This window comes from Suricata suricatta, chromosome X (assembly GCF_006229205.1).
Source record: "Suricata suricatta isolate VVHF042 chromosome X, meerkat_22Aug2017_6uvM2_HiC, whole genome shotgun sequence".
Lineage (NCBI taxonomy): Eukaryota > Metazoa > Chordata > Mammalia > Carnivora > Herpestidae > Suricata > Suricata suricatta.
In genome coordinates, this window is record NC_043717.1 from 95,468,595 (window position 1) to 95,490,147 (window position 21,553).

Consider the following 21,553-nt stretch of genomic DNA (forward strand, 5'->3'; position numbering starts at 1 on the left):
TCTGCCACTTCCTAGCTTGGTGACCTTGGCTAAAGTTCTTGGCCCATTCTGAACTTTTCCTCACCTGTAAAATGAGGGATGGGGTGCTGACAGGTAGAAGCTCGTGCGCTGCTAGTGAGCCTCGAGTGAGAGCGTGCATAGAAAGCGCACGGCGCATCTGGCACAGTCAGAACTGCAAAAGCCAAATGTTAGCCCTGAGGTCTGCAGTGTTTCCGATTCATAAATGAGGTAGAAAAGGGCAAGATGCAGAACAGTCTGCTTAGAATGCCATTTGTTTGTGTATCCTTTTAAAAACCACATTTGTGTGCGTGGAAGAAATAACAGCTGACAGCTATTGAGAGGTTCTTAATGTGCCAGGCGCTGCTGTGAATGAAGTACTTTACACTAACTGGATCCTTTAGTGTGTTTGTGGGTCCTGGGCGTAGGTCTCCGGTAAGAGGACACACAGGCACACACAGTCTGAGGCAGTTCCGGGTTCTAGGCCAGGCTCTCTCAACGCTTGAGGTTGAGAAGAAAAGCGCTTAACAGGGGTTACTTGAGAGAGAGAGGGAAGGAGGGAGGGAGCAGGAAGGGAAGAAAGCGAGGGCAGGCACCAGCCGAGCAGGCGGAATTAGAAGGTAGAAAAGAAAAGGTTTACTTCTTTGATGCAGAGGACTTTTATAATTATCATTGAAGGAGAAAAAAGCCTTTCCTAGTAACATGTTAAAACATCTTCACAATTTTGAATTGAGGAAGAAAACCCTACTGGAACCATGTCACCATGAAAAATTTAAATGAAAGTACTGTGACTATGAGTGTGTACCTCATGCTCATTTTTTCATGTGCATTTTCAATTATGTTTTAGGGCAAATTCCGCAAGTACAATTACTGGGTCAAAGTTCAGTCTTCTTGAGGTTCCTGATACGTGTTGCCACGTATCTTTCTGGAGAGACTATGCTACATTATATTCCCATGGGTGGTGGATGTTAGAAGTTCTTTTAATTACAACAATAGTATAGTATCCATTGCTTAAAAATTAAAATCATACAATAATACTATTACATTAAAGCAGTTCAAAAAGGCCTCCCTTCACCCTGAAGTCACATTCTTTAGGAGTAACTAGTAATAGCAGTTTGGTGTGTATTTTCCCAGAGCCTTGTTTTTAAACCACATACAGACATGTATATAGTATATATGCACACTTACTAAATACAGTGGCATCATAGTATATGTACATACTATTTTGCTACTTGCTTTCTTTATTCTGTGATTTATCACAGACCTCCTTCCCTGTTGTTTACAGATTGACCTCATTCTTTTTATTTTCATCCATTGAAGCATTTTGTCTTTTATCCCCACTGATTTTTTTATGTTTATTTATTTTGAGAGAGCACAAGTGGGGAGGGAGCAGTGGGGAGAGAGAGGGAGAGAGGTAGGAAAAGACACACAGAGAGAGACAGAGAGAATCCTAAGCAGGCTCCATACTGTCAGTGCAGAACCTGATGTGGGACTTGAACTCAAGAGCTGTGTGATCATGACTGAGCCAAAATCAAGAGTGGACACTTAACTGACTGAGCCACCCAAGCGCCCCATTTGACCTCTTTCGTCTTAACTGTTATGTTGTATCCCATAGAATAAATAGAACCATAGTTTAAGGATTTCTTTATCAAAAATCATTAACATCTGTTTTTTTCCACGTATAAAACTGCATTGATCTTTCTTGTACATATATGTTTATATACTTATACAAGTGATTCTATAGGATAAAGTTTTAAAACTGGTTTGCTTTTCACTTTGGGGAAAGTACTATCCCATGTACCAAGTTTATGGTCCCACTGACAGTGTATGAGGGTGTTCAGTTTCCTGCCTCTGTGCTGGACATTAACAGTTTTTAATTTTTGCAAATCCAATTATCTCATTGAATTTCCATTTCTCTCATCTCTAGTTAAGATTGAACTCTGTTCATTTTTATTTTAGTCATGTATCTTTTTTCTGTGAATTGCCAGTTATCCATTGTGCATTTTTCTTTTGAGGTTTGTCCTTTTGAAATTGATTTGTAGTGAGTGATTTCGGTAGTGAAAGTATTAATTCTCTGTCACTAAATGTGAATGATTTCCCAGTTTTTCATTTGTCTTCTCACTTTTCACTGTCTTCTCATGGTGTGTGTGCCATGCAAAGATTTCTAATTTTTAGGCAGATCTCAATCTTCCCCTTTATGACTTCTTAGGTGTCTTGACCCAACGTTATAAAAAATACTCCCTCCAGTTTCTTCTATTACGTTTATAGTTTGTTATTTCATTAGATTTTTTCATATGGTATGAGGAAAGGAATCTCAGTTTTTAAAAAATGGATAGCCAATTATGCCATCGTGTCTTTTCCCCACTCATTTGAAATGCTACCATTATACTCTGAATTCCCATATGCTTATGGGTCTATTTTCAACCTTGCTTTCTCTTCTGATATAAGTCTCTTCCTGTGCCAGTATTTTAACTGCTGTCTCTTTACTGTATATTTTGATATCTTAAAAAAAATTTTTTTTGTATATCATAAATTTACTTTTCCAGAGAACTGTGGAATCAACCATTTTATTAGAGTTGCATTATATTAGGTTAGTGAGACTGGACATTCAAAACTTGATCTTTTTCATCCAGAAGTATGCTGTAGCTCAATAGTTTTGTGAGGCTTCTTTTAGGTTTTCATTTCTAACACATTTTGTGTTTAGTTATTGTAGCTTTTTATAACTAAAGTCTATTTTGATAGGTGAAAATGATATATCACTTAATTTACACTTTGATTCTAGAAAAGTCATATTTTCTATCAGTATGTTTAACTACTTCTATTCTGTGAATTTTTTAATCATATGCTTGGTCCATTTTTCAATTGGGGTCTTAATCTCTTATGAGTTTATATCATAAGGATACTAATCCTTTTTCACAATTACAGCAGATTTTTTTTTAATTTATTGTTTCCCTTTTAATTTTATCACTTTTTTGCTATATAAGTGTGAAATTTTAGTATAGTTAAAATTGTCAGTCTTATGATTTTTACTATTTTGCTGTGAAAGTCCCGTAAAATTTTATACCAAGTGGTTCTATATTTAGGACAAAAAAAGTGTTTCATAATGTAGTCTTATAGTGTTAATGATTATTTGTTTTTATTGTAAGTAACAATATTCTGTATATCATGTATTGTGTAACATGTATCAGAATGATGGACAGATTTGCTTGTGATTTTTCATTTTGAAGAATTTTTAATTTGGGGCAAGTGCAGTGCAAGTGATTCTAACAGCTTTAATGAAATTCTGTGCCTTAAAAATTGTCAGTTTCAGGGGCGCCTGGGTGGCTCAGTCGGTTAAGCGTCCGGCTTCGGCTCAGGCCATGATCTCACGGTTCGTGGGTTCGAGCCCCGCGTCGGGGTCTGTGCTGGCAGCTCAGAGCCTGGAGCCTGCTTCAGATTCTGTCTCCCTCTCTCTCTGACCCTCCCCTGCTCACACTGTCTCTCTCTGTCTCTCAAAAATAAATAAAAAGCATTAAAAAAATTTTTTTTTAATTGTCAGTTTCAGTGTTTAAAGTAGGCGATGTGTTTTGTTATAAAATTTGCTATAATGTTAAAATCAGAAGATATCTGGCTCCTTGGTCTTCACAGGGAGTTGTTGACATGAATTTACCTTGTTCTTTTACCTTTTCCCCTTTTTTCCTCCCTCAAATCCTACTGTAGTTCTGTGAAACTGCATTGATATAAATTTTTATGAACTTTTTTGCAGTCTAATGCCTTCAGTCCCTTGAGTTTATACATTCCAGTATACTAATTGAATTACCTTTTTCTTGTCATAATGATAATTCTTTTATTTCTAAGTAGGAAATTTTTAATATTTATTGGGAAATGTAATAACATCTACAAATAGAAGTTGATATGCTTTCTCCTTGAGAAATTAGTCCCTGAAATTGAAAATTTAAGGTTAAAAGAAAAAACAAGGCATTAGAACTGTGCCTAAAACTATCTTTAGTTTGACCGTAAGAGAAGTGAACATTTGGTTTTTACACTAAAAACTTTGTCTTATGTACGGTAGGCCCTCAATAAAGAAAATGTTTGTAGTGAAAAACGGAATGAAATACCCTTTCATTTATCATGGAAATTCTTTTCAAATTGCTGGGAAATGCAGTTATAAAATTTCCACATAAATTTTATTTAATCCATTTAAGTATACAACTCACTTGCAACGTAGCTTTTTTGCCATTTATGTTAGAAATTCCCTGCATACGTAATATTTGTTTAAGTACTTGATCCGTTGTTCATTTATAGACGACTTCCTTGTGGAATATGATCATTTGATTTTCGTGGTAGTTTAAAGGGCCATCCTAGGAGAGTGCTGCCCGGTGAAACTGTTTTGTGACACTGGAAATGTTCTATATCTGTCATGTCCAGTATAGATGCAGTTCGCCACCTGCGGCTAATAAGCACTAGAAATGTGCTCGTTGTGAATGAGAAACTGAAGGTTTAATTGTATTTCATTATAAGCGACTAAAATTGTAAAAGCCACCTGTTTGTTGCTTGTGGCTGCTGTATTGGGCATCACAGATCCACCTACTTTATTTTTGTTTGGATTTCCAAGTTATAGATTATTTTCTTGGTAAGTGTTCTGATTTCACCAACAGTGTTTGGTAAAACTCTTTGAAACCTACGGTAAAGACAATAATACAAGAACTAAAATTGACTTATTAGAGTTTGAAAATTTTGACTGGCTTCTATGCACAGTCAAGATCACAAAATAAAACTATTTTTAAGTCTTCTGTTTTTTTAAAGATTATTTATTTTTTGACAGAAAGAAAGAAAGAAAGAGCAAGCAGGGGAGGGGCAGAGAGAAAAGGAGACAGAGAATCCCAAGCAGGTTTTGCGCTGTCAGTGTGAAGCCTGAGGTGGGGCTTGAACTCATGAACTGTGAGATCATGATGTAAGCTGAAACCAAGAGTCGGACACTTAACCGGCTGAGCCACCCAGGTGCCCCTAAAACTGTTTTTTGTGTGTTTGATTTTGGTTGCATTTATATGAAACATTAAGGTTCCTATATATATTGAGCATTCCACATACCACGTCTCCTCATTTCTGGAGGGGATTTCATTCTAAGGAGAAATGTGTATTCTAAGGACCCATGAACTAATGTCCATTTTAACATTGGCCCATGTAAAGCTTTTGTTCATTTTTAAGCAGCTGATTTAGAAGAAAGTTTTAATGAACATGAACTGGAGCCCTCATCACCTAAAAGTAAAAAGAAAAGTCGCAAAGGAAGGCCACGAAAAACCAATTTTAAAGGGCTGTCGGAAGATACCAGGTCTACATCCTCCCATGGAACAGATGAAATGGAGAGTAGTTCCTACGTAAGTAGGAAAATGTGCGATTTTTACTTTTTGTTGCACCATGAATATTTCATTTAAACTGTGTTTATAGGTAAAAGCTCATCATTTGAAATGTTAACTAAGCTTGAGGGTACTGATAGCGTATTTTGATGGATCTTCTTTTTTAAGTGTTGTTTTTTTCCCTTTTACATTTGCAGAGAGATAGGTCTCCACATAGAAGCAGCCCTAGTGACACCAGGCCTAAATGTGGATTTTGTCATGTAGGGGAGGAAGAAAATGAAGCCAGAGGAAAACTGCATATATTTAATGCCAAGAAGGCAGCTGCACATTATAAGTGCATGGTAAGCATGGTTCTTTTTATGTTCTTTTAAACCCAAGTGTTTTTTGAAAGGCGTTTAGCTAGTAACCAAATATGGCACTTTTCTCTCCTTTAGTGGTTTTGAATTTTGAATAGTATATCCTGTAGTCCCAAATCTTCATTAACTTTAGGGCTTTAAAAATATAACTTTTATGATTTACTAAGATTTAAAGTACTCCTAATTATAGTTACCGTATTCTAGATAATTGATTGTTAACTATTTCACAGCCGTACAAATTCCAGCTTTATAAACCTGTCGTGAAAGAGGTGCTGCGCGCCCACCGCACCCTCGTGCACATCTGTCCTTCCCACGCTGCGTTGCGGTTCCTCGTTTGGGAGCCTCTCTCCCTTAATAGGCTCTTAATTCTTTGAAGAGAAGAACTGTATCTTTGCATCCTTAGATCCAGGTCTGACATATAGTATACACAAACATTCTTTAGTTTGGTTGTATTGAATTATTCATCCCATTTATGATTAGGTTTTAAAAATTATATTATTGGAACGCCTGGGTGGCTCAGTTGGTTAGGTGTCTGACTCTTGATTTCAGCTCAGGTCATGATCTTGAGGTTCGTGAGCTCAGGCCCCATGTTGAGCTCTGCGCTGACGGTGTGGAGCCTGCTTGGGATTCTTTCTCTCCCTCTCTCTGTGCCCTTCCCCTGCTTGCTTGCATACGCTTGCTTGCGCGCGCGTGCTCTCTCTCTCTCCTTCTCAAAACAAAGAATTAAAATAAACATTTAAAAATTAGATTATCTATATCAGAGGTTCTTGACTAGAGATGTGTATCAGATTTACCTTGGGAGCTTTTTCCAAAATATGCAGCCCTGGAATATACCCCCGACATGTCTAGTTAACATTTCCCCAGGTATTTTCGATCTGCATATGTGGTTGAAATTTGCCAGTTTAAAGTATTTTTTAAAACTTTGTGGGAAATGAGGGGGCACTGGGTGGCTCAGTTGGTTAAGCATCCAACTCTTGATCTCAGCTCGGGTCTTGATCTCAGGGTTGTGAGCTCAAGCCCTCCATTGGGCTTCATGCTGGGCCTGAAGCCTACTTAAAAAAAACAAAACCAGAAAACTTTATGGAAATGTAAAACCATTGAGATGACAGGGTAACATTGTTGAAATCTGCATTGTTGAATGAAATATTTAATCTTGGCTTCACACTAGCAGCATTAGTTTTATTTCATTGTCCTTATTTTGGGTTATATTTTAATCAAACATGAATGTATTACAAATATTTGAGTTGGTACTTGATTATTAAGGAAACGTCTTCTTTTTCAGGATATTGAAGTAACATAACACATTTGTTACTATGTTTCATTTTTTTCTCACAAGGATTCTGAATGTTCAATGTTCCTGCATTTTTCTTTTCTAGTTATTTTCTTCTGGCACAGTCCAGCTCACAACAACATCAAGAGCAGAATTTGGAGATTTTGATATTAAAACTGTACTTCAGGAGATTAAGCGAGGAAAAAGAATGGTCTGTGGTTTTATGTTTATGCAATGTTACTCTTCTGACTTTCTCCTTTAAACTTAGAACACATCTCAAATTTATCCAGTCATCACAAAATTTAATATACAGTAGTTCATATGTTAAAGCAAGTATCTATTTGACTTATTTGTAATATAATAAAGGATGCTGATGCTAATGAAACTTATTCCTCTTTCTATGTAACTTCATTACGTTAGAGAATTACACTGAGATTTATATTTTCAAGGTATCTGAGGGTCTTTTAATAAAATAAATGCAGATGTGAATGTAACACACCTAATTAAGTTTAAAATGTTACATTGTTTAAGTTTGTTTAAAGAACAGTTCCATAGCCCTAATAGAGCATTGGGAACTTCCCCATGTTGTTATTTTTTTTTTAATAAAAGGAAAAGATTTTTTTCAGAGCCTTCTGTTTAAAGTTCACATAAACAGTTATGTTTCTTAAAATGTTTATCATAGCTTTAAAGTTTTCTTTATAAAATGTTCCTAAGTCTCCTGTTCTTAAACATACTGAATTACTAATAAATAGCTTTAAGAAATATTGGCATCTTTATCGATCACTTACTCCTTTACAGTTGATGAATATTACAAAATGTCAATGAAATGCAAAATTTTTTCTTTAAGACAGCAACTGTCTCTAGAGATGACTTTAATTTAAAACATTTTTTGATTTTCAAAATTTTCAAACCTATCAAAATTAGAAAGACTAGTAACACACGTCTGTCCATCACCTTGACTCATCAGTTATCAAGAATTTGCATTCGTTTCATCTGTGCCTTTTATTCTTGTTGCTTGAAGTATTTTAAAGCAGAGATGAGACTTCATATTATTTCACCTCTACATAGTTCAGGATGTATCTCTTAACAGTCGGACATTCTCTTACCTAACCACAATGTCATTGCACCTTATAAATTAGCAGTGAGTCTTTGGTGTCATTTAATACCCAGTTCGTATTTGTATTTCCCCACTTGTCTCAAAAACTATTTTTTTAACGTTGATTTGTGTGACTCAGAATCCAAAGGAGGATCACACTTTGCATTTGTTGTTACGTATCCTTTACATAATCTAGGGCATTTCCCTGCCCCTTGTCTTTGTTGTTTCTATTTCTATTTTGTTACATGCCATTGGCCTGTTGAAGAAAATGGATTAACTGTCCTGTAGAACACCTGTATATTTTATTTGTTTCTTTGCTTATTAGTGATGCCATTTAACTTGTCCCTCTATCCGCCAGATTGTCTAAATTTAAAGTGGAAGTGAGATGTAAAGATTTGATTAGATTCAGTGTCAAGATTTTGGGGGGTAAGAATGCTTCACAGGTGGGACTGTATTATCCTCGTTTTATCACATCAGACTGGTCATAATGTCTGGTCCTTGGATTCAGGTGGCGAGCGTGTCCCCTGCCCCTCCCTTGCGTGGCCCCCTTCAGCCTTTCATCCAGTGGTTCCAGGCTTTGCCGAGCTTTATCGGAATCCATTAGAAATGACCCTTTGTGCAACTGCAGCTTTGAAGGTGTGAAGATTGTTGATATGAGCTAGTCCATCTAAATCCAGCTCAGTCTATTGATACTTTGATTACTCTTTTAAAACCGAAACTCGAAATCAGAATGTATAGTACTACAAAAACATGTAAGGGGAAAAATCTCTTCACTGTTTCACACCAGGCAGTGGCGGTGTACGTACGGCTATAAGTAGGTGACCAGGATAACGGTTGCATTCTCCCGGTCAACTTATTTACCTCTGCACAGTGGAATGTTCATGTGCACACTAACCTAGCATTTTCCCAAGTGTGCCCCAAAGGAAATTAGTCCATTGAGATTCTCCCCGACCCTTCTAAAAATAAAGGGGCACCTGGAGTTCAGTAATTTGGGAACAACTTCCTATACCCTCCTTCTTGCAGAAAGGCTGTGAGAAGTTCTGCAATCCAGCAAGCTGTTGCATTCCTCCAACTTACTTGACTATGACACTCTTTTGTCAACAACCACCCTTTTAGTCTCAGAACATTCTTGAGACAAGGCAGATCTAGGCCAACTTGTGATGTCTTGAAAAGATTTCAGCCCCATTAGACTCCCTCCGCCCTTTTACCTACTTGGTAGCAGTCCCTCCATGGGGACTGGCTCTCCTGTCTTCTCATTCTTTAGTCGTAATCGCAAAGGACCTAGCCTTGCGGAGGAGGAGAAGCCAACCACTAAGATCTAGAATATCAATTTATGTGTTTGGCAGAATTCAGGAATATCTCGTTAATGTTTAGATGTCAGATCTTGGAAGGTTAGTATAAGTAAACAATGGAAACATCAGGGAGTGACTTAATATCAGAAAGTGGTTTAAATTGCATCAGTATGCTAAACAGTAAGTTCGGTGTATTCTTTTTCCATAGAAAACTGGCTGTTTTCTCTGTAAAGTGGAATGTTGACTGAAATATGGCTAAAATAGAATAGATAAGGTTGCAAAAAGTTTGAAATACTGCTTATGATTATTCTTTCTCTTCCCTTAAACAGAAATGTACACTTTGCAGTCAGCCCGGTGCTACTATTGGATGTGAAATAAAAGCCTGTGTTAAGACTTACCATTACCACTGTGGAGTACAAGACAAAGCCAAATACATTGAAAATATGTCACGAGGAATTTACAAGTAAGAGAACAACAATTGTCCATTTTCTTTGACTTGTCAGTAAGTAACTACCCTTAAATAGATGACATTAGTTCACTCAGTCACTATTCCTAGATGGTATTTAGCCAAGTGTAGAATACTTCAGATTCTGTATAAAGAAACAAGTACTATGATTGGCATTTTCCTCTGATTATACATCCCTGGGTTAGCATTCATTCAGCCAGTGTGTATTATGCTTACTCAGTGCCAGGTATTGTGCTAGGAGCTGGGCATACAGTGGTGATCAATACTCATACAGACTATGTCCTCGCGAAGCTTCCAGTCTAGTGGGAGAGACAGATTAACCAAATGGCCACATAAATAAATGTATAATTGCAAACTACATTAAGTGCTAGAAAGGCTACATTACAAAGCACCACAAGATCACGTAATGAGGGGGAGCTGACTTAGTCCATGGGGGGGTGGATAAAGAAATGGAGCTTGAGCGAAGACATGAAGGGCATATCAGTGTGGGTGGTGGGACAGTGTTCTAGCCTGAAGGAACAGCGTGTGCAAGACCCTGAGATGGAACCGGAGCTGAGGTGCAAATGGGAAGATGAGTCAGGAGGCTGCTCAGGGAATGATGAAAGCATAAAGGTTTGGAGATTTGGGATTTCTATCCTCTGCTTTATGGGTCTTCCATGTCCATGTACATCTGTAATGGTTCCATTCGATCAACTGAATGGAGAATAAGTTGGTAGAGATCTGTGGATTTTTGACTTGCCTTTGCGAGTTGTAAAGCACTTCCTTTTATTCCCAGGATGCAATAAGCTAATGACTAAACACTCTACTATTTTGTGTACAAAGCAATTTACATAAGCAGTCACCACATATTTGGGTGATCAGAAGAGGTGCTGATGCTCTATTATAAAACTTGCCAAACTTAGTTTAATAAGGAAGACAGGAGATGTTTTTCAAGTGCATTCTGTCAAGCCTTTAAGGAATAGGAATTCTAATATTTAAAGAGGTCCAGCACATGGCAAAAGATGGTAAACTTCATTCATTCTATGAAACTTACATTAACTGTGACACCAAACCGAACAATGATAGCATGTAAAACAAAAAGCTACAAACCAAATCTTGCTTTTATAATAATATACCAAATTCCTAAATAAAATGTTAGAAAGTCAAATCCAGAGCTGTAGTCTCACAATGTAAACACTGTTTAAAATTAGGAAATATATTAATGTGAACCATTAGAACTAATAAAGGAAGAAAGATCCTTTCGCCTTCCTGGTGGATGGTGAAAAGGCATTAGATGGCATTCAACATACACTTCTGAATTTTCAAGTAAGGAGCCAAGAGTGCCCTTGGGCAGCGAGGAGTCCTAACAAAGAATTTATGAGAAAACAACAGCAAGGAGCTTTAATAAAGTAAAGGGACAGTGGTTATTAGTCAGGGCTGAGCCTCAGATCCACCTGAGAATGGATAAGGCCCACTTTAAAAATGTTCATGCCTGGCCCCACCACCCGAGATTTTCAGTTCACTAGGTAGAAGCCCACGCCATGTTCCCTGGTGACACCCCAGGTGGTTCTCACGTTCATCCGTATTTGAGAACCATTCTACCAGTACACTTTCGTTTAGATCCAGGAACAAGACACGGGTGCTAACTACCAATGTTACTTTTCAGCACTCTTCTGCAGGGTTAAGCCAGTGCAACAAGAAAAAGAAGACTGTATAATAAATATTGTGAAGGAGCAAAATAGAATCATCAATATTTGTTATTGATGTCATTGTCTACCAAGAAAACCCCAAGGAATCAGCTCAATTTATTAAAATTAATAAGAGCTCAGGAAGATCGCTGAATATTAGATGAATTTTTATAAACAATCCCAGTAATAATTAGTTAGAAATCATAAAGGAGGGGCGCCTGAGTGGCTCAGTCGGTTAAGCCTCCGACTTCAGCTCAGATCAGATCTCACGTTTGTGGGTTCGAGCCCCGCGTCAGGCGCTGTGCTGACAGCTTGCTCAGAGCCTGGAGCCTGCTTCCGGTTCTGTGTCTCCTTCTCTCTCTGTTCCTCCCCTTCTCATGCTCTGTCTCTCTCTGTATCAAAAATAAATAAAACATTTTAAAAAATTAAAAAAAAAAGAAATCATAAAGGAAAAGTGTCACCCTCCATCCCTTTCCCTGCACCTGCTCACATGAAAGGTGAATTTTTTTTTAAGTGTTTTTACACAGGACCCAAATGAATAGTAAAATATATTATGTTCCTTGACGAAAAGACTCAACCTTAAAAGATACCTGCTCTCCTCAAATTAATCTATACGATAAGTACAATTGTTGTGAAATACAAAATTTTGACTTTTACCCAGAAGAGTAAATGGGGTCTTAGTTTTCAATTGGTAATGATTAAGTTACCTTATACAGAAAAACTGAAAGCTTAAACAAGATAGAAATTTGGCTTTCCCCGCAAAGATGTCCCAAGGAGAGCAGTCTGCATGTGGTAGACTGTTCTCCGTGTCATCGGGGACCCAGGTTACCATCTTTCTGCTCTCTTGCCCTTCAGGCGTCCCTTCCATAGGCAGTAGGAGGAAGTGGGAGCAAAGGAAAGTGGATGGGGGAAGCGGCTGTTCTCCAGCTGAGTTCCACAGGCACTTCTGCTCAGTACCTCATTAGCCAGAATTAACTCACCTATCCCAAGGAGGCGAGGGAATGCACCCCTGGCGGGCACATCTACCCAAATCTGGTTCAGTGCTGCGAAGGGAAGGGGACAAAATCAGTCCTGGGGTAGTCACCAAGTCTTTATCACAGCAGCTAAGAAAACATTTAAATGAGATCAAGAGGAGAAATCCCCTATTAGATCTCAAAACCAGTAACATAGTAATTAAAGCTGATACTGGCACAGTAACAACGGCCCCAGGAAATCCATGTGTCTGTTGGGTCATTTCAGCCGTACTAGATCTGTGGAGACAGGATGGATTATTCAATACCTGACATCTATACAGTTTGTACAGCTCGCTCTCCATTTAGAAAACAAATTGGATTCTTCCCTCAGACCACACCCCAGAATATAAAATGGGTTAAATACCTAATCATATGTAGAACTGAGTAGAAAATGTAGGAGGAATTTTCTGGAATCTGTTGAGTACAGATGACCTTTCTAAGCATGCTAGGAAACTCAGAATTTTTGACTGTATTAAAATTAGACTAAGGAGAAAAAACAGCCCAGGTTTAAAAAAAATGGGCAAAGGACATGAAAAGGCAATTTATAGAAGGACTGGCTGTGGATTATAAGCCTGTAAAAAGCTATTCCCCCTTATTTATAATGAAAGAAATATACATTAAAGCAAGATCTTACCAGTTTTTGCCTATCTGATGGGCACAGATTAGTAGTATTCACATGGCAGCTAGGTTCTGGAGACCTGGGCATTCATGTTTGATATTGAGTTAGAATATAGATTGGTACAATTTGAGAGAGCAATACAGCATTGGAAACCAAAACCTTTACCAAAATAGTGTGTATATTTTGCCACTAGTCCGGTTTGTAGGGATGTCTGCCAGGGAAGTGAGCAGAAAACAGTACAAAAGTGTACATGCAAGAAGTTTCATTGTACTGTTGTTAATGATGGCTGCCGTGGCCACTAAGGCGTTTTACTCCCCTGTCCTCCGGATTGGTGTGATTACCACGGACGGCATCAGTGTGCTCAGGGGTGGCGGCAGGGGCTGCAGCTTGTCAGCAGGCCAGCGTCCGAGGCTTCAGAGACAGTCCCTACAGCAGTCAGCCCAACAGTACCGCTCAGCTCCGGTGAGATTGGGTCCACCCTTGGGTAGGTCCGCGGGGGATCCGCCTGAGCGTAAGAGCCTCATACCCCATTGGAGCCAGCACCTGTCCCACTATAGTTCTGTAGGCATAGGTCATGTTCAGGTTTACGCCACACAAGAACAGAGTCTAATTCTCCCGGTCCCGCTGCATTCTCCCAACCAGGGGCTAGCAGCTGGGTGAAGAAGCAGACACGCCACGCCAAGTGTTTTATGTAGCCAGGGAAATAGCTAGAGTCAACCGAAGGTGAGCCTTTCACTCATACTAGCAAACATCCACCCCACAAAAACCAGAATGCCTATCAGGAGACTTAAATTTTACTACATGTGTTTAGCGGAATACTGTGCAGCAATTAAAGAATGCAATGGCTCCATGTGGAGAGTCATGGAACAGTATTCTATGATCGAGTCAGGTGAAAACCCAAGTCGCATGATCTCTTAGCACCTAAAAACTACATGTATGCACATGTGCGTGGAGATATGTGTCTGTATACATAAATTTTTGAGGGGCGTATTCAGCTGAACAGCTGTTACCTCATCCATTGCATGGAAATGGAAGAGACACAATTTTATATTTATTCAGTTGAGTGATTGACTATATTTGTGAGCAATATATTATTCAAAAGTAGCATTAATATGTAAAAGTAACAGGCCCATGTTAAACATCTAGAATCAGATGTGTGAAGAATTTTTGTATTTAAATTTTCTATTTACATACTGTAATAGTTACCCATTTTCACTTTGGGGAAAACGTGGAAAATAAGGGGAAAAAAGCTTAATGTGAACTTTTATTCTACCAGCAGAGAGAATTTTAAATCTTTTGGAATATTTTGTCAACATTTATGTGATTGTGTGTATGCGTGTGTTTATAAAAAGCTTTTCTTATGTATACTCTTAGAATCTGTTTTCCGCTTACTATATCTGAGGTATTTTTCTGTGACAAACAGTCCTACATCACCATTTTAATGGTTGCATAATCAGTTCCTTTTCTAGACATTCAGATGGTTTTTACTCTTTAGCTGTTAGAAAACCATGTTGCCAGTGACCATCTCTAAATGAAAATATTTATATTGGAATCCACGATGATTTGAATTACTCTTTATATTTTTCACATTGAAATTTGTTCTAAAAGCTGCTTATGGTGTGGATTCCAGATTTTTTTGTAGAGACTATTCAGTTCAAATGAGAGTCCATATGCAAGTAGTTTGGGGATAGAAGAATGAACAAATTGGAGGCAATGCAGGGAGGAATACTTCTGAATGAGGGGTTTCCCTCTCCTGTATGTGCTTTCCTTCTTTACTGGCTCTTTCTGGATCCTGAATATACTCTTGGGTCCTTATAGTAATCCATTCATTAAATGAAATGTATTCATTAAGAAGGCGAGAGAGGATTACATAGTGATTCTGGTTAACCTGTTTTTTTGTCTTTATTGTATTACTAAACTTTAAAATATGTATGTTTCTAAAAAGTCAGTCACCCACCATAAAAAAGTAAATTCTGTGACAGTAGAGATCTTCTTTGGTTGACACCTGCGGTCCTTCTGTCTAGATTGGAGAAGGACATATAATGGGTCTATGGGAGTGAAAAATAATCCCATAAGAAGATTAAAATCTGTTTTAGCAAGAAAGGGTTCATCCTTTTAGGAAAACAAAAACCCTTATGAAAAAAAAAAACTGATGAAAAATTTCAGAAGTATACAAAACTATGGTAACTAGCTCCCATCTCAGTAGCTACCAAGTTCTTGCCATACTTGTTTTCATCAGTTGTTTTTCTTTCTGATGTACGTTAAAGCAGAACCCCACACCTCTTTTGTCATTTGATCCCTACATACTTTAGTATCATTATGCCATTCTCACACTTTGTAAAATCAACAGTAGGTTCTTAGTATACTCTCCTACCAAGTCCACGTTCGCATTTCCCCAGTTGTTTTGGAAATGTCTTTTTAGGCTTGCTTTGTTCAAATCTCAACACATACAAGGACCCTACATTCATTTAATGGGTATGGCTCGTAAGTCTCTCTTGATAACAGAGCAATCTCCCCTCAACCGTGCCCCTCCCCTCACCTGTTAAGGAACCGTGATAAGTCTTGTGAATTTGGCTATTTGCTTTTTCATGGTGCCATTTACTTTATTTCTCTACCCCTCCATATTTCCCATAATTTATAAGTTGACTTAAAGGCTTAATTAGATTCAGGTTATATTTTGGGGGAAGATACTCCATAGGTGCACCATGTAGGAATTCATTCTTGATATTTGAACTCATGTTTTTGTTTTGTTTTTAAGTGATTCCCAATATGCATAATTTAAAGAGTACAAATTCTCCATAGTTCTTTGGAAGTAACTGAAAATATTTTAAGAATAAAAAAATAAGCAAAACTAGGTTGGAAGTCAGTTGCTATTGTTGTTCCCCACCCTTCCCCTCACCTTTTATTCTATTCACATGTTAGAAACTCCTCATGGTTTTTGTTTTTGTTTTTGTTTTTTGTTTTTTTATTTTAGAAACTCCTCATGTTAAACTGAGTTTTAGATCCTTTGTGTCAGGATTCCTATATGAATGTCTTTTATCTATTGCTGACCACAAGAGGGCCCTCACTGAACATTTTTAAAGCATTATTCCATCTTGTACATAATTGACCTAAAACTGAGCTCAGATCAACTTACCCACTGATGATGGTGGGGTGATTACCTATAAAACACAGATTCGTACTTATATGTTAGTTGGCCTCCCTAAACCCTTGTCCTAAGTAACTCACATTGCTATGTGTTAAAAACAATGAATGTCAATTATACGGTATATATTACCCACATAAAAGGTGGTCAGAGCAGCCTAATGTCAAAGTATCACTCCACAGGTACAAATAGAGAAATGTGGCCATCACCACCACTTAAACCAAGTGATCGAAAAACATCACTAATAGTGGGGCTTCCTGAAATTAACATGCCCCTTGAAGTACACAGGGTCACCTATCAAATATCCTGGACTAACAAGGAAAAGTTGAACCTCGAGTTAACCAAGCCCTTGGACTTTATTATCAGTCTTATAGGAACCTGGGATAAGAGAGAACCAAATGAAACAGTACCACAGTTAGAAAAATCCAGAATGGTGCATTTGGAAAGGTAGCTGGTATAACTTTTTCTAAAAAGTCAGTGTTGTAGGAAAGAAGTTGGAAGAGCCAGTAGTCTAGATCAGGAGAGACCTAGCCAAATGTGGGGCCTGGAAAACTGTTAAGATGGCTCATGAAGGTGTTCTAATGAAGGCCAGGACACTAATGCTGAAAAGACAGACATTTTAAGGAATTTGAATAAAAATGTTTCATGAAATAAGAGCAAAAAGCAATAGTTTATGTAGAGTTTATATTGTTTCCTAAAATGTGCTTTTTTATGTATCTGAAACCTCGAATTGGATTATTTCATCTGTATACCTACAAGTTTTTATTTTCAACTTGGCTGGAAGCTTTATTTTTCATCTCAGTGGGCAGAATGAAGACTTGCGTCATCTTTGGGCACGTGTGACAACATTTACCTTAAACCGGAGGTTTTATTTCAGATGAACTTCCATAATCTCATTAATAGAGTGCTTTCCCATATTTGAGATCGAAATGGACCTGTAACTGATTGTAGAGTGTTTAAAAAGCATGGATGAGGAAACCCTTATTTTAAATTTAGGGCACCAACCTCATCTACTAATAATGTAAATATACCCTCATCAACATTGACAAAACATTTTGAGATTTGTGTCTTTCATCATTGTAGACTATATTGTAAAAATCATAGCGGAAATGACGAGAGAGATGAAGAAGATGAGGAACGAGAGAGTAAAAGCCGGGGAAAAGTAGAAATTGACCAGCAGCAACTAACTCAGCAGCAACTTAATGGAAACTAGGTATGAATGTTACTTCTCTCGGATCTGTTGTCAGGATACAGTAATCACTGATAAATACACGTTGGAGTAATGGTATATGCAGGATGATTTTTTAATGCTATTATGTTTAGTTAAGCATGTTCCTAGAATGCTAAAGGATTGTGTAGGCTTGCATAGTTCTTTTTAGCTAGCTGATTTTGTACCAGTAAAACCAAGCTCTCCACTTTATCCATAAATATAGTTGTAATGTCAAGCCGATAAGATGTTCTCGGTCCTCAATAACATTATATTTATTGTGTTCCCCTCAAGCATCATATTTTACAATTTTTTATCATCTTTTGAACAGGTTCATGGGACAGAGTTAGAAAACTGGGAATTGAATAAGACATCCATAACTACTATGCTTTTTTCACTGTTTTCTAAAATCAAAAAGGGTTTGTAACTTTTTACTGCCCAACTCTTAGATCCTTCATTGAACCGCCTAAAAACGTCTTGTTTGTTTTATGAGCCTTCACTAGATGGCAGAATTTGACATGTTGCTATTACGTAGCCGTAGTTTGCAGTTTCTGGGAAGCAATTGAAACACTATTAACCCTGTGTATAGTGTCAACAGATAAAGCAGACATTGAAATGAAGTAAGCTATATTTCTGGACTGAACAAAGTTCTACTGTTAAGCGTGTCTAAGTTTGATTAGTGGATTCATACTCAAGGGAGAGCATAAGCGAATTTCACTTTGCAGTGCAAACACGCCTCTGGTGGCGACAAATGGGAAGTCGTCCTTTTTTTTTTTTTCCACACTCAAGTAATGGAGACTAGAAATGAAGAGAACCTTCTTTTTCTCTTGGCTTTGACAGCACATGCTAAAAATCTCTTCCAAGAAGTGTGCTAAAGCTTTTTATTACGTTCCTGTTAACGTTGTTCTCACTGACCAGCATGCACTTGGGCAACTGGCGATAATGAGCTCCAGTGCGCTCCTGCCAAAATTCTCTTGACAGTAAACCTCTTCTCTTGTCATGTCATACAAAGAACTTCTAGCAAAATTATTGGATCCTTTCACGTTGAAACTAACATTTGGCAACAGCAAATTGAACCTCTTTAAGATTTAAAGGGTTACCACTCACTAAGGACTTCAGCCACCATGTCGGAAACCGGTCCCTCTCAAGTGCCGTGTGGTGTGGGACACTTCATATGGCCCTAAGTGTGTAAGGAGGTCTCATATGCTGTTGGAATAAACAACAGCCTGCATAAAACAGTATTTATTCTTAATTTTGTGACCACTATTTTAAAAAAATTATTTAATATTTTTAATGTTTTCATTCATTGCTTTGCTTATCTATTAAATAGGCTTTTGTGCCCTACTTTTCTTCTGGTAGGGCTTGGCGTTGTTGTCTCGATCATCGAAGTTGTTTTTCAAAGCCTAAGAACCCAGCTCTTTAGAAAGGGTTTTCACACTGGCATTTCAGCCAGTGATATTTTCTTCCACATAACCTGCTGAAGCACATTTGTATATTTCTTCATGGCAAAACCAAAAACCTTTAGTTGTGGTCTGCCTAATACTACCATAGCACCTCAATATTCAAAGGTAGGGCTTCTGATTTCTGAATTAATAGTTAACCTACCACATTAAAGCAAATTAGCAGATAAGAAATATCATGTTAACTTGACTGTGCATCAGGATATTCTGCAGCTTATAGAAAAGCATTTTGAAAATGTAACAGGTGGAAAATTACACTGTGCTTAATGACTGATTTTGTTTTTTTTTTAACGGCTAGTCCCTTATGGTCACATTTGTCGAGTGTGTATTCACTTATGTCAAGGGACTCACTGATTGCTTTTTAACCATCTTTTATTATTTTTAGAAGGAAAACTAGCTTTAGTGGGGTTGCCCTATATGTTTTTCTCCTTTTGCTCTAAATATGCCATTGGATTTTTTTTACTGTGTGTGTATGTGATGGATTTTCAAAATTCACCATGACTTGAAGTGCAACGACAGATCTAGATGTTTGTTTACCAAGCTCTGTGACTTTTCCCAAAGGATCTGTACTTTATTTCCTTAAAACAGCTTGAAACCTGTTATTTTAAATCTTTGATTCACTGTGTCTTGATCATTTTTACATGGTGTGCCATAGACTTACCCATGGAACAATAGAGCACCTTCATTTTTAGACAACTACTGTAATGATGTTCTTAGGACAAATGGAAGGTGCGGGGTAGGAATGGCCAGTCAATGATCATGTTAGGGACTTCAAATACTCTAGCTGTCAGTCGATGGGATTTGCTATGTACTGAAGTATATAACTTTGTATGGGTGTCTTCACCCCTTTCTCTGCCACTAGCAACCAGAATAGCACTTTACCTTTTGGTTGGCTAGAATAAGTGGCTGGCTACCTATCTTTCTCACTGTGGTGTGATTGGCTAAACAGTCTTTCATTAAAAGTTGAAATGTAAATTGAAGTCATATGAAAAATCACGTTTGGTTGTAAACCTCCAATACTTTGATTCTCCATCCATGTCTTCGTCACATGCTGAGTAAAAAGTGCCTTACAATGTAAAAATTGTACAGTACTTATGTTCCCAAGTAGCATCATCATCTTCTGGGTAGTAATTACATTGTGGTATGAATATTTAGAAAAATGGACCTCAGCAGTGTATTTACTGTTCATCTCTTAAGTCCTTAACTGTAGTTTTAATAAGCATGACATTATTTGATAAGTATATAACATGTACATCATTTCAAAAAATACTGCCATGACTGTCTTTTACGCATATTTTAGCTTGAAATTTTGAAGCGTCTTTTCTTTCCTTTTCTTCCCCCCTTTGTTTCGTTTTGTTTTCATTATTGATATTCAACAGTGTAATCTTTGCAAGCGTATATTGAAGATTATTCTGGAGCATTTATTGCCTTACCAGAACTGTTAGTAAGAAACGTTCTTTAGAGTAGAAAGATAGACTTGAGTTTCTATACTTTAATAAGAGCTCTTTGTTCCTGGGGGGAGGGGGAGGGGGGTGTGAATTTTACTTTCATCTCAATTTCGTAAAACCCACAGCTGAAATACATTTTATTTCAAAGATCAGCAATTTTAGAATTTCAGATAGTACTTGCTCAGGAGTACATGCGACTCAAGATATTAAGAGAATAACAAGATATGTAGATCTACTGTTGAATCAGAATCTATGTACTTGAACAAATGTGTGAATCTTAAATATCTCAAAGAAAAAGAAAAGCATTCTAGAATGTTGTTGCTTTTTTTGAAAAGCACTAAAGGTTAGACCAAGGTATACTGTTTTGTTCTAACAGACATTTAGGTTAATTGTAGAGATAAGGAATGCATCATGGGTCAAAATCAAACATTCCTCTCATGTTATGTATATTTTGTTCCTGTTATATTGGCTTTATTTTCAAAACTGTAGTTTGTAGTGTTAGTTTCCTTTTATTGGTATTCTTGCATATACTATTCATTCAATAAATGAGTTATGACTTTCATGTTTGTATGTATGTCTTTTTTGTGAAAGGGTGTAATGAAGCCTATTTGTAGCAGCAGTAAGTTGGTGTTCCCTGTAGTCTGCCTTCAAGATGAAATGCCTAGTTTGTTCAGTGACTTGTTAATTAACAAGTATGAGAGAGAACAAAAAAGTGTGTTTGAGTCCAGTTCAGGATTTCACAACATACAAGTTTCATCATGGAGCGAAACATCCATCTTTCAAGCACATCAGAACAGCATTACACCTTGGTTCTTCTTCTTATTCCATGATTCAGGTCCCTTGGGCGTAAATTGGGTCCTCTGGAAGCTAGTTAAAAGGTGATTTTGAAAATAAACCAAAACTCCTAGTGAGGTTTATCTGGTAATACGGGTGAGGATTAATATTCTTATAAAGGAAATGATTCCACCTTGCAGATTTCAGTTTACTCCCTTTATCACGGACAGCTTACTTCTAGTACAGCGTTCGTTTATTGAGGCAGTCTTATCCAGGGCAGAAATCAAAGTTTTATTTAGTGGAACGGGCTCATTCCATACACACAACTCCTAACCTGCATTCCTACTCCAGAGGAAAAATAAATTAGGGGCGCCTGGGTGACTCAGTCAGTAAGCATCCGACTTCAG

General features: G+C 37.5%; 1 protein-coding gene across 2 annotated transcripts in view; it reads left to right on the plus strand.

The window, feature by feature from the left end:
- The window catches only part of PHF6 (PHD finger protein 6), a 47,282-nt gene extending 26,348 nt beyond the window's left edge, over positions 1-20,934 (plus strand). Inside the window, exons 6-11 of one of the 2 annotated variants that reach the window (XM_029930600.1) lie at positions 5,185-5,354; positions 5,531-5,674; positions 7,066-7,170; positions 9,677-9,810; positions 17,341-17,470; positions 17,796-20,934. In XM_029930600.1, the coding sequence (XP_029786460.1) occupies positions 5,185-5,354; positions 5,531-5,674; positions 7,066-7,170; positions 9,677-9,810; positions 17,341-17,470 (683 nt within the window). In that variant the 3' untranslated portion in view covers positions 17,796-20,934. The remainder of the gene's footprint in view (positions 1-5,184; positions 5,355-5,530; positions 5,675-7,065; positions 7,171-9,676; positions 9,811-17,340; positions 17,471-17,795) is intronic. The other variant, XM_029930601.1, reaches the window with a different exon arrangement.
- The last annotated feature ends 619 nt before the right edge of the window (positions 20,935-21,553 follow it).